Here is a 13,722-nt window from a genome sequence, read left to right as displayed (position 1 = left end):
TTTGTTCTGTAAATGAGGGAGTGAAGCATGTGGCAGCGTGCTGGCAGTAGTACCAGGAGCCAGGCCTGCTCTACTGAGGGAGTGAAGCATGAGGCAGCGTGCTGGCAGTAGTACCAGGAGCCAGGCCTGCTCTATCAGCCTATATCTACCTTTATCTAATAGATACAACAGGTGGGTCAGTATAAGGACCTTGTATACAAGGTCCTCTCTCTCAGGTGTATTACCGGCTCTCTAACACCATGATGAGGCATATACGAAAGTGCCTCCATTTTGGTTTCCATTTTTTCCCATTTTTTTTGGTTTGTAATGTTGTTGTTAAAGATTCGCTACTTGGAATAAAAAGTTCCAAGTAACACGGGCTATGGTGAGCCCGTAGATAGTTTTTTGGTTTGTAATAAAATGTGTATCATTCTGAACGGGTGAGGTTTCTTAGTACAGTTGGCTTCGTTCTCGATTCACAATCTGGGATTGAGAATCCCAACGCGGGTTCGATTCCCAGGCGGGACTGTCAATTCCCCTGACTTTGTACGTGGTAATCATCTCTCCCCCAAACTCTCCTGTCTTCAAGCGAGGTGAAGTGCAATTCACGCAGCCTTTCCTCGTAACTCATACCTCTTATTTCTGGAACTAGTCTAGTGGCATATCTCTGAACCTTCCCCAGCATCGTCTTGTGCTTGACAAGGTATATGGACTCCATGCCGGAGCTGCATATTCCAGGATTGGTCTGACATAAGTGATATATACGGTCCTAAATGATTCCTTACACAAGATTCTAAATGTAATTATTATGTTGGCCGACCTAGCATGTGCTGCTGATGATTTCCTCTTGACTTGGGCTTCAGAGTGAAAGGTCTGGCGTGATATTACCTCCCAGGTCTTTCTCCAAGACTATTGAAGGATTTCATCTCCCAAATGGTACCTAGTATCCGGTCTCCTACTCCCTACCTCAATCTTCATTACTTTGCATTTGCTCGAGTTAAACTCTAGTAGCCATATGTCGGACCATTCCTTCAGTTTGTCCAGGTCATCTTGAAGCCTCATGCTGACTTAACCCTTCTAATAACTTCAGAAACGTCAGCAAACATTGAGAGGAATGATTCTATACCCTCTGGAAGATCATTTACATATATTTACATATATCAGAAATATGATAGGTCCGAGTACAGAACCCTGTGGGACCCCGCTAATGACATCACACCATCCTGAGACCTCATCCCTTACAGTAACTCTCTGCTTCCTTTTGCTTAGAAGCACCCTTATCCGCTGGAGCACCCTACCAGTTACTCTTGCCTGTTTCTCCAACTTATGCGCCAGCCTCTTATGGAGTACTGTGTCAAAAGCTATTCAACAGTCCAAGAAAACGCAGTCTGCCCACTCTTCTCTTTCTTGCTTTGTCACCTGTTCATAGACCAGTTAACAAAGGTCACCACAGCAGCGCCAATCCCCGGTGCAGTAGTACCAGAGTAGTACTACTGCAGTACTATAGTAGTAGTACTGGTAGTAGCAGTAGTACTGGTAGTAATAGTAGTACTGGTCAGAGTACCAGCGCACCCGCGGCGGCCTGGGTTCGAATCCTGAGGGGTCATAGAGTTTAATTTGTATATAATTATATATATATATATATATATATATATATATATATATATACATATATATATATATATATATATATATATATATATATATATATATATATATATATATATATTACTTCAAACTTAATTAATTTGAAATTTCTTCTCCCCTTCGAATTTCGCCGCACGTCGCTGGCGAAAAACGGAGCCTCCAGCCACCTATAAAAGAAGAGAAAAGAGCGGGAGATCGTCAGTGTAGAGCGGACGGTGTGTGTGAGCTGTTACTGTCCACAGCAATGAGATTTTTGAAGGTAAGTACCTTGTTTATTGGGTATATATATATATATATATATATATATATATATATATATATATATATATATATATATATAATTGAGATTATAAAAATATCAGACATAATTGAGATCACAAAGCGTGTGAAATACAACTCCAATGAACCTTAGTGAATGTGAAGGATATATATCAACACTTTTGTTCTACTGAAGAACACGAAACCTCTGTACATCTTGGTATGTATATATTATTGAATTTGAACGATAGAATGAGGGTAAAGATTAGAGCACAAATCTCTATACTTTTAAGGTCCTTCCTTACTGGCAAAGTAAGTTGAACAGTTGTCGCTCCAGTGTTCATGTTACACATGTATATCTTAGTGTACACATACACCTGTCTTAGTGTACACGTATATCTTAGTGTACACATACATACACCAGGTGTATGTATACACCTGTCAGGTGTATACATACACCTGTCAGGTGTATGTATGTTTACACCTGATGCATTTCGCAAGGTCCCCAATTAGCATCCACAGAGGCAGGTTACAAAATACAGGTGCAGGAATGTCTTGTCAGTGAGCAAATGAACAAATCCACAAGGGCCGTGACGAGGATTCGAACCTGCGTCCGGGAGCATCCCAGACACTGCCTTAATCGACTGAGCTACATTAATCGACATTTGATGCATCACGTTAGTGTGATCTCTGTGTGTGTCTTGTCAGTGAGGGTGTGGTGAGAGGAGAGATGGTTACCTTGTCACGAGAACAGATTAACCTGGTCCTGCATTCTCATTAGTTGGCCTCTGGGGGGAAGGGGTGGGGGGTGGGGGGTTTAAGAATTCAGAGCCCGATTATTCTGTCCTCTTGACAAGGTAACTACCTCTCTTGTCAAGACATCCGTGTGGACTATATATTGCTGACCTGATTTTCAATATTCTTACGGGCTCACCCTAGCCCGTGCTACATGGACACTTCGTTCTGAGTAGCTAAATTTAAAACATTTCAATCTTCGCTTTCCCCTCTGTCTCTGATGATGCTAAGTAGGACTTAGTGAAATGCATTAGACCCATTAAATGTGTAAACAACTAACTTTGGAGATGCAATATTTCAGCTACTTTCCCAATTGAACAAAAACTGAAGAAATATAAAAATTCGTGTCAGAATCCCTGAAATAAGTTTTTCCGGTAATATTGAGTAACTTATGCCAACAAGAACAGCTGCTACAGTCAAAATAATCTGAACCAAAGATCTAGCTGTTTCAACTACTAGCTCCCGCTGTTTCATAATGGGAGATCCGAACTAGTACCCAGAAAGGCAACTAGGTAGAACACCATGAAGGTAAAGAGAGTAGAGAACATGCGCCTGTGTCAATAATACATAACATATATAAATCAGGAGCTAAACTGACCGAGGCGATTGTTCATAAAGTCGAGATGTTAATCAATGCGCGCGCACAATTTCTCCAGTTTGGTCTTGATTTTCAACATAGCCTTATATACCTTTGGCCGCTTTAGGTTTAGCACTCAGTTTTGCAAGTGTAAGTAATCATTCATTTGACTGGTCAGTGTAAGCTTTCATTTGACTGGTCAGTGTAAGCTTTCATTTGACTGGTCAGTGTAAGCTTTCATTTGACTGGTCAGTGTAAGCTTTCATTTGATCTCGGACAGTTTAAATATCTATATTTTATTTGATCAATGTAAATAAAAGTTCAAATTTCCTGCGCATTAATGTTGATGAACATTCATATTACTCTACCCAGTCAGCAACTATCAACATTGACTTTGGTCAGTCTAGGCAACAATTCACACTATTTTAGTCAGTGTAACTAAGTAATTACATTTACCCTGGCCACTGTTAAGTACTCATCCATATTTATTCTGACCAGCGTAGGTAAATATTCCCGCCTACATTTGACACTGTTGAATCGTCATTTATATTTATTTTAACCGGTTCTGAGTCAACATTCATATTTAGACCAAAAAGTTAACATTCACATTTCCTTTGGCCAGTGAGTCAGTATTTACATTATCTTTGCCAACTGTGAGTCAACATTAAATTTAATATTGACATGTGTAATCCCCCAAATCTATGCACCGTAGCTGTTACAACGGCAATTTTTTCCCCCGTGGCAGCTTGTGTGTGTGTGCGGAGCCGCCATGTTGGTCCGCGCCCCCGCTCTCGCCTCAGACCATGACGACGCGACAAGTAACTCAAGTTCTTCTCTGTTTGGCAGCCCGTTGGAGCTTATTTCTAACCCAACAACGTCCTACAGCTTGGTAGGACTCGTCTTAAGTCCAATACAGCCCTCTAATATATCAGATCCCACTTCTAACTCTGTACAATCTCGGCGTTTACCAGATCCCGTTTCTAGTTTAGCAAAGTCCTTCACTCTAATGGAGTTCATCTATAACCCAGTGGAGTCCTATAATGCAGCAGACCTCACTCCTACCTCCAGTTCAGTAAATTCCCTACTCCAACCAGTTCCTGTTTCTAGTTTAGCAAACCCTTACAATCTACTGGATCTCCTTTCAAACCCAACGGAGTCCTATAGCGCAGCACTTACATCTCTTTCAGTGCAGTCTCGTCGACTGCCAGATACTATTTCTAATCCAACGAAGTCTTACAGTCAATCAGAATTCGTCTCAAGCCCAACGGAATCGTATAATACAGAAACTCTCCCGCCAAGCCTAGCAAAAGCCTATGACTCACAAGTTCCAGCCCCGAGCTCCGTACTCCACCAAGATCCACCTGATTTTGTAGACAGTTCTCATGATTATCGTCACCAAACAAACTTAAACTCAAGCCCTGTAGCTTCATATGATCCAGAACGCCGTCATTTGAGTCCTACGGAGCCCTTTAGTTACCTCAGTGAAGCTCCGATCCCTGCCAAATCCCACCACAAAGTATCAACCACTGAATCTTCAAAATCAAATTCAACGTCAAATTCTGTGCCAAGTCCTATTGAGTCCAACATCCGCATTAATCCTGTAACTGGTTCTGAAGAACCCAATAGTGTAACGGGACTTGTATCGACTGTCACTTCCAGCGCTGTGGGTTCCTCTCTCCTTTCAGTTCTTGAAAACCCCTACGACCAAACAAGTCCAAGAGGATCTTTAGAGGCAACAAGTCCAAGAGGATCTTTAGAGGCAACAAGTCCAAGAGGATCTTTAGAGGCAATAAGTCCAAGAGGATCTTTAGAGGCAACAAGTCCAAGAGGATCTTTAGAGGCAACAAGTCCAAGAGGATCTTTAGAGGCAACAAGTCCAAGAGGATCTTTAGAGGTAATAAGTCCAAGTGGATCCTACGACCCATCAGGTAAAAACAGATCATACGAGCCCTCAAGTTCAGGAGAATCATACGACCCATTAAGTCCAAGAGAATCATACGAGCCCTCAAGTTCAGGAGAATCATACGACCCATTAAGTCCAAGAGAATCATACGACCCATTAAGTCCAAGAGAATCATTCGACCCATTAAGTCCAAGAGAATCATACGACCCATTAAGTCCAAGAGAATCACACAACCCATTAAGTCCAAGAGAATCACACGACCCATTAAGTCCAAGAGAATCATACGACCCAATAAGTCCAAGAGAATCTCACGACCCAGTAAGTCCAAGAGAATCATACGACCCAGTAAGTCCAAGAGAATCATACGACCCAGTAAGTCCAAGAGAATCATACGACCCATTAAGTCCAAGAGAATCACACGACCCAATAAGTCCAAGAGAATCACACGACCCAGTAAGTCCAAGAGAATCATACGACCCAGTAAGTCCAAGAGAATCACACGACCCAGTAAGTCCAAGAGAATCATACGACCCAGTAAGTCCAAGAGAATCATACGACTCAGTAAGTCCAAGAGAATCATACGACCCATTAAGTCCAAGAGAATCACACGACCCAGTAAGTCCAAGAGAATCATACGACCCATTAAGTCCAAGAGAATCACACGACCCATTAAGTCCAAGAGAATCACACGACCCAGTAAGTCCAAGAGAATCATACGACCCATTAAGTCCAAGAGAATCACACGACCCAGTAAGTCCAATAGAATCACATGACCCAGTAAGTCCAAGAGAATCATACGACCCAGTAAGTCCAAGAGAATCATACGACCCATTAAGTCCAAGAAAATCATACGACCCAGTAAGTCCAACAGAATCACACGACCCAGTAAGTCCAAGAGAATCATACGACCCATTGAGTCCAAGAGAATCACACGACCAATTAAGTCCAAGAGAATCATACGACCCAGTAAGTCCAAGAGAATCATACGACCCATTAAGTACAAGAGAATCATACGACCCATTAAGTCCAAGAGAATCATACGACCCATTAAGTCCAAGAGAATCATACGACCCATTAAGTCCAAGAGAATCATACGACCCAGTAAGACCAAGAGAATCATACGACCCATTAAGTCCAAGAGAATCATACGACCCATTAAGTCCAAGAGAATCATACGACCCATTAAGTCCAAGAGAATCATACGACCCATTAAGTCCAAGAGAATCATACTATCAATCAAGTTTAAGAGGATCTGATGAACCATCAAATCAAAAAGTCTTGAACGGCCTGTTGAGTCCAAGTGGAGCTTACAAGACATCAGAGTCAAGTGGATCCCCCGTGACATCCAGTCCAAGTGGATCTTACCAGACATCAGAGTCAAGTGAATCCCACGTGATATCCAGTCCAAGTTTATCCTATAATACACCACATTCTTCAGAGTCCAACTCACACTCAAATCCTGAAAGACTGCATAGCTCGGAAGACCTTCGAGAGCATTCTAGCACTTCAAACATTAGAGAATCAGATTATACATTGGAACGTGCAGGGATGCATAGTATACCAAGTCCAAAGAAGTCCTACGGTTCAGCAAGTCCTGCAGATTCGTATGATCTGTTCCCTCCAGGAGGATTATACGACAGAAAAACTGCTGCAGAATCCTCTGACTCATCAAGTCCTGAAGTATTCAGTAATTCCAAAAATCTTAATAGATCCTTAACTACTTCCAGTTCCATAAAGTTCAATGGTTCGCCAAGTCCTTTTAAACTCTTGGTCACTTCAAGTCCTCATGACCAACCAAGTTCTAATGACTCCTATAAACTGCCAAGTCTAATAGAGACCAGTGACCCGATAAATCATGAAGAAATATATTTATATACGTTGCCAAGTCCAAGAAAATCCCATTACTTAGCAAAGTCCGACGCCTCACTGGACACTGAACGACTCAACGAGTTGACTAGTCAAGGAGAACTTCAGAAACCAGAGAGTCTTAAAATAAATTCAGGAGAATTTTATGACTCTAAGACTTCTGAAGAACCTCAAGACTCGAGAAATTCTTCAAATTTCTGCGAGCCAGTCCAACCCAGCTTAGGCATAAAGGAATCATATGACCCCTCAGGACTTACTCGAAGTCCTAGAGAGTATCACAGTTCTGCACAGTCCTACAGTGATTCAGGTCCTAGTGAGTCCACAGTCATCGCACCGGCACAGTCCTACGGTAAACCAGGTCCAGTACAGTCCTCATCCATCACACCAGAACAGTCCTACAGTGGACCAGGTCCCAGAGAGTCCACAGTCACACCATCAACACAGGCCTACAGTGGACCAGGTCCCAGAGAGTCCACAGTCACCCCATCAACACAGGCCTACAGTGGACCAGGTCCTACAGACTCCACAGTCACCCCATCAACACAGGCCTACAGTGGACCAGGTCCTAGAGAGTCCACAGTCACCCCATCAACACAGGCCTACAGTGGACCAGGTCCTAGAGAGTCCACAGTCACCCCATCAACACAGGCTTACAGTGGACCAGGTCCCAGAGAGTCCACAGCCACCCCATCAACACAGGCCTACAGTGGACCAGGTCCCAGAGAGTCCACAGTCACCCCATCAACACAGGCCTACAGTGGACCAGGTCCCAGAGAGTCCACAGTCACCCCATCAACACAGTCCTACAGTGGACCAGGTCCCAGAGAGTCCACAGTCACCCCATCAACACAGTCCTACAGTGGACCAGGTCCCAGAGAGTCCACAGTCACCCCATCAAAACAGTCCTACAGTGGACCAGGTCCCAGAGAGTCCACAGTCACCACAACAAAACAGTCCTACAGTGGACCAGGTCCCAGAGAGTCCACAGTCACCACAACAAAACAGTCCTACAGTGGACCAGGTCCCAGAGAGTCCACAGTCACCCCATCAAAACAGTCCTACAGTGGACCAGGTCCCAGAGAGTCCACAGTCACCCCATCAAAACAGTCCTACAGTGGACCAGGTCCCAGAGAGTCCACAGTCACCACAACAAAACAGTCCTACAGTGGACCAGGTCCCAGAGAGTCCACAGTCACCCCATCAAAACAGTCCTACAGTGGACCAGGTCCCAGAGAGTCCACAGTCACCACAACAAAACAGTCCTACAGTGGACCAGGTCCTAGAGAGTCCACAGTCACCCCATCAACACAGGCCTACAGTGGACCAGGTCCCAGAGAGTCCACAGTCACCACAACAAAACAGTCTCGGTATCACACTGGGAATAAGGTAAGTTTATAATATTTCAAAATCATATTTCAATCGTAAGTTGAATTGTTTTATCAACTGTGGCAGGTTATAGAGATAACTATTTATAATACTCATTGGGGGCCTGACGGCTGAGTGGACAGCGCTCGGGTTTCGTAGTCCTAAGGGTCTGGGTTCGATCCCCGGCGCAGGCGGAAACAAACGGTACACAGGATCTTCCAGATCGAAAACCATTCTGTCTGATATTATATCACTTCTCTCCAGGTGTTCTACCCATTTAGTTGTTATTATGTTTTCCAATGTTTTGACTATTACAATGTGTATGTGTGTGTGCGTGTAAAAATTAGGATTAAGGACTTTTTCGAAACGCCATGCGTGCTAGTGACTGTACAAGAATATAAGAACTCTTGAATACATACAATAATAATAATAATAATAAATAATCTAACACGGTATCTTTTGTTATAATTCTACAAACAAAACACAAAGTTATAAAGACAAGAAACTTTCTTACCTTCTGTTGCTTTTAAGAAATTAAATAATTGAACTTTCTTCATCCGTGAAGAGCCACCATTCACAGCATGTCTACACATTCATATAACCTTCGCGCTCGACACCAACTGATCAATGTAGAATTTTATCAATTCCTTCTTTGTCGTAGTCGCTGCACTACTGCGAGAATTATTAATTATTTGTCATTATCTTGCCCAGCCACTTGGGCTGGACGGTGGAACGAAGGTCTCGCTTCATGTAGGTCGGCGTTCAATCCCCGACCGTCCAAATGGTTGGGTACCATTCCTTCTCCCCGTCCCATCCCAAAATCCTTATCCTGACCCAGTGCTATATAGTCGTAATGGCTTGGAGCGTCCTGGTGATAGGCCGTCATCACTACAGTCTCCATGATAGTTGCCTTCCCGTGTCATTACCTCAAGGCAATCAGCAGAAGCTGTGCCCCTGACTGGAGTATTTACTGCACGATATGAGCAGATAAAGGCTGGTTATTGTGGGGGGAAAGTGGCATTGTTTACTGGTCAGTGACGCGCCATGCTGGGCCATCACGTCCCACCTGTTGATTCACTCTCACACTGATCGACAGAGAAAGTGTGAGAAAGTAATGTGGTGAGAAATGTGAAGTGATCGAGATAGGGTGATTTAGAGACAGCCGTGAACAATAAAATACGAGGCAAATGATGGTTTGTGTGAGGCAGTGGCCGGTGCGTGGCTCTACTTGTGTTCATGTCGCCGCCATTTGTCTTCTGCAAATGTTTATATACAAGAAGGTACATTGGGTTTGTGAGAATACATAGCATAGTATTTACAATCTTGTAAAGCCACTAGTACGCGCAGCGTACTAGTCTCCTTACTAGTAAATGATCTCCTTTCCTCGTATAGTCTTTCAGGCTTTGCGCTGTCTTGCGATAATTACTTGTAGATCCTCTATGGTGTATAGTTAATGATAAGTGTGCATGGTGTGTCTATAGATTCTAGAAGGAACGAAACACATTGGATGTATTGTTAGACCGGCACGAACATATAAAATCATATATTGATTGATTTGAAATTGTACGACTTAAGCACTCACTTATCTCTAGCGGAGCAGAAGGGTCTTGAGGGCTAGGCTTGCAGGGGGTCGTCTACCAGTAATGATATATTCCAGGACGAGTACGACTAGCGTCCTCCCCCGTGCCTCTCACGCTGGACACTGTCATGGCGCGTGTTAGCCTCTGACACCCAAGCCGACCTCATGGTTCCTTATTCATAATGGCTAATTATCTCAATTTTTACTATTTTATTGTTTATTATAAAATAGTATATGCTTTTATACAGTCCAAAAATTATTTAGAAATAAATTAACATAAAAGAAATAACAAAAAATAGAAATGTTTATTCAGGTACATACATAGAAGATGAGTTACAAACATAATGTTAGATTTATAGATAGAGCTAGTACTCATATTACCTAAACCCACCAATACGCACAGCGTTTCGGGCAATAATTTACTATAAGATATTAATTTGCTAAATTTATCGAATTTAGTTCCGATAAAATGGTGAGATTATCTTGAGATGATTTCGGGGCTTAGTGTCCCCACGGCCCGGTCTTCGACCAGGCCTCCACCGCAGCAGCTCGTGACAGCTGACTAACTCCCAGGTACCTATTTACTACTAGGTAACAGGCATCAGGGTGAAAGAAACTCTGGCCATTGTTTCTCGCCGGCGCCCGGGATCAAACCCGGGACCACAAGATCACGCATCCAGTGTTCTGTCCGCTCAGCCACCGGCTTCCTAGACTTCCTTCCTAGAACTGGGCTTATACAATATAAGGAAGTCCGTATATGATGTTGTGTTGATTTAGGGGCGACGACGCTCGTGGAAGTCCGTATAGAACAAAGTAAGAACAGGCAAAATATGGAATAAACAGAGTCCCTCATTCACAAGACATTTGCTGCGGGAGTTACCTGTCATCCACAAGTTTAAGCTACAGGAGTTACCTGTCATAACTTATACTCTCCTTCATTTACAAATTTCGATCCCATAAATTTGCCTCATCATCATCTCCAGACACTAAATAGCCTAATAGAGTTGAGCGCGTGGCCCCGAGGTCCGCAGACACTTCAAGATGTTACTCCACCAAACATCACACTCACTCCAAACATCTATACCACTTACGGGGGTTACTCATGCCCGTGCCACCTCTTGTGGTGGCTTAATTTTCATCCATTAATCAGCGCGTGGCCTTCGAACCTAAACCTAATTCTATAATTCACTTATTGACATCATGACTCGTGACAGGTGATGGTAACGCATTATAGTCGTCGCTGGCTTCATTTTATCTGAAGATCATCTTTCATAACGTTTGGTTGCGTGTGTGGTGCAGGTGAGAGAGTCCGGGACGCCCTACAGCTTCTCCTACGCTGTTGACAACCCCGCTCATGGCGCCCACTACGGCCACCACCAGCTCAGCGACGGTAAAGTTATCAACGGCCAGTACTACGTTCTTCTCCCCAACGGCCAACGTCAGGTACGTTGACGATGTAAACAAGAAGCGGTTAAAATATTTAAGTGATATAGCTTACTGAAAAATTGTGGCAAAATATTTAAATTTCAAATTTAATTTCAAATTTCAAATTTCAAATTTCAAATTTCAAATTTGTTCTTCCAGAAAGTCCATTACAGAGCAGACGACATCAACGGGTTCTTCTCAGAGGTGGAGTACGATGGTAATATACTTGACGAAGCTGACAGCCAAACCCGAAAAGCCAGCAGAGGTGATACCCAAGACCTGCATCATGCGTCTCCTGGTGGAAGTATTCTTGGTGTTAACCAGTACCAGGCCCCTAGTGCTGGTAACCAGTACCAGGCCCCTAGTGCTGGTAACCAGTACCAGGCCCCTAGTGCTGGTAACCAGTACCAGGCCCCTAGTGCTGGTAACCAGTACCAGGCCCCTAGTGTTGGTAACCAGTACCAAGCCCCTAGTGCTGGTAACCAGTACCAGGCCCCTAGTGGTGATGACCAGTACCAGGCTCCCGCTGGTGGTAGTGCTGGTAACCAGTACCAGGCCCCCACTGGTGGTAGTGCTGGTAACCAGTACCAGGCCTCCATTGGTGGTAGTGCTGGTAACCAGTACCAGGCCCCCACTGGTGGTAGTGCTGGTAACCAGTACCAGGCCTCCACTGGTGGTAGTGCTGGTAACCAGTACCAGGCTCCCACTGGTGGTAGTGCTGGTTACCAGTACCAGGCCTCCACTGGTGGTAGTGCTGGTAACCAGTACCAGGCTCCCACTGGTAGTAGTGCTGGTAACCAGTACAAGGATCCAACTGTTGGTAGTGCTGGTAACCAGTACCAGGCTCCCACTGGTAGTAGTGCTGGTAACCAGTACCAGGCTCCCACTGGTGGTAGTGCTGGTAACCAGTACCAGGCTCCCACTGGTAGTAGTGCTGGTAACCAGTACCAGGCTCCCACTGGTAGTAGTGCTGGTAACCAGTACCAGGCTCCCACTGGTGGTAGTGCTGGTAACCAGTACCAGGCTCCCACTGGTAGTAGTGCTGGTAACCAGTACCAGGCTCCCACTGGTAGTAGTGCTGGTAACCAGTACAAGGCCTCCAGTGGTGGTAGTGCTGGTAACCAGTACCAGGCCTCCACTGGTGGTAGTGCTGGTAACCAGTACCAGGCCCCCACTGGTGGTAGTGCTGGTAATGAGTACCAGGCCTCCAGTGGCGACAACCAGTACCAAGCCCCTAGTAGTGATAACCAGTACCAAGCCCGCAGTGTTGGTAGTAGTGATAACCAGTACCAGGTCCCCAGTGTTGATAACCAGTACCAGGTCCCCAGTGTTGATAACCAGTACCAGACCCCCAGTGTTGATAACCAGTACCAGACCCCCAGTGTTGATAACCAGTACCAGGTCCCCAGTGTTGATAACCAGTACCAGGTCCCCAGTGTTGGTAGTAGTGATAACCAGTACCAGTCCGCCAGTGTTGATAACCAGTACCAGGTCCCCAGTGTTGGTAGTAGTGATAACCAGTACCAGTCCGCCAGTGTTGATAACCAGTACCAGACCCCCAGTGTTGGTAACCAGTACCAGACCCCCAGTGTTGATAACCAGTACCAGGCCCCCAGTGGTGGTAACCAGTTCCAGACCCCCAGTGTTAATAACCAGTACCAGACCCCCAGTGGTGGTAACCAGTACCAGGCCCCTAGTAGTGATAACCAGCATCAGGCCCCCACTGGTGGTAGCAGTGGTGACGAGTACCAGGCCCCCAGTGATGATAACGATTACCAGGTCAATATTGCTGTTAGTCAGTACTAGGCTTCTACCTAGCAATCACTGGTGGTAGATATTGCAAAGCCCAACTAGTGGCAAGCGACACAAAGTCCCCGCTGGTTGCACGTTATGCAAATCCCAACTATGACCAGTAGTACAAAATTTCCCCCCCCCCCCTGGTGGAAGGCAGAGCCTGCTGCCTGATCCTCAGGCAGCAGCTGCCAGTAAGTAGTCTGTGGCTCCTACTGGTACTATTGGTATGAGGTCCCTACTTTATACCACCACTGGTGGCAGTATCTAAAAATTCAAAATTCAAAAATTCAAATTCAATCTGTTGTCAGTTGTAGGTGGCTGGTGATGTAAGAGGATAAGGATACCAGTACCTGGTGGTGGTGGTGGTTAACGAGTACCAGGTCCTCAGTGGTGGTAACCAGTACCAGGTCCTCAGTGGTGGTAACCAGTACCAGGTCCTCAGTGGTGGTAACCAGTACCAGGTCTTCAGTGGTGGTAACCAGTACCAGGTCTTCAAGTGGTGGTTAACCAGTACCAGGTCCTCGGTGGTAGTCA

General features: G+C 44.8%; 1 protein-coding gene across 1 annotated transcript; it reads left to right on the top strand.

Moving 5' to 3' along the window:
• Positions 1-4,025: 4,025 nt before the first annotated feature.
• Positions 4,026-13,200, top strand: LOC123758486 (uncharacterized). The gene is made up of 3 exons (XM_069323042.1): positions 4,026-8,411; positions 11,269-11,412; positions 11,554-13,200. Exons 1-3 carry the CDS (start codon positions 4,026-4,028, stop codon positions 13,198-13,200), a joined length of 6,177 nt encoding a protein of 2,058 aa, XP_069179143.1.
• The last annotated feature ends 522 nt before the right edge of the window (positions 13,201-13,722 follow it).

This window comes from Procambarus clarkii, chromosome 11 (genome assembly GCF_040958095.1).
Source record: "Procambarus clarkii isolate CNS0578487 chromosome 11, FALCON_Pclarkii_2.0, whole genome shotgun sequence".
Taxonomy (NCBI): Eukaryota; Metazoa; Arthropoda; class Malacostraca; order Decapoda; family Cambaridae; genus Procambarus; species Procambarus clarkii.
Note: the sequence above shows the minus strand (reverse complement) of the source record. Positions and strands in the feature narration are given on the sequence as shown.

Coding starts and splice junctions, on each gene's coding strand:
- LOC123758486 (XM_069323042.1), top strand. CDS start 4,026: ATGTTGGTCCGCGCCCCCGCTCTCGCCTCAGACCATGACGACGCGACA. Junction 8,412..11,268: donor GGTATCACACTGGGAATAAG/GTAAGTTTATAA, acceptor TGTGTGGTGCAG/GTGAGAGAGTCCGGGACGCC. Junction 11,413..11,553: donor TCCCCAACGGCCAACGTCAG/GTACGTTGACGA, acceptor TTGTTCTTCCAG/AAAGTCCATTACAGAGCAGA.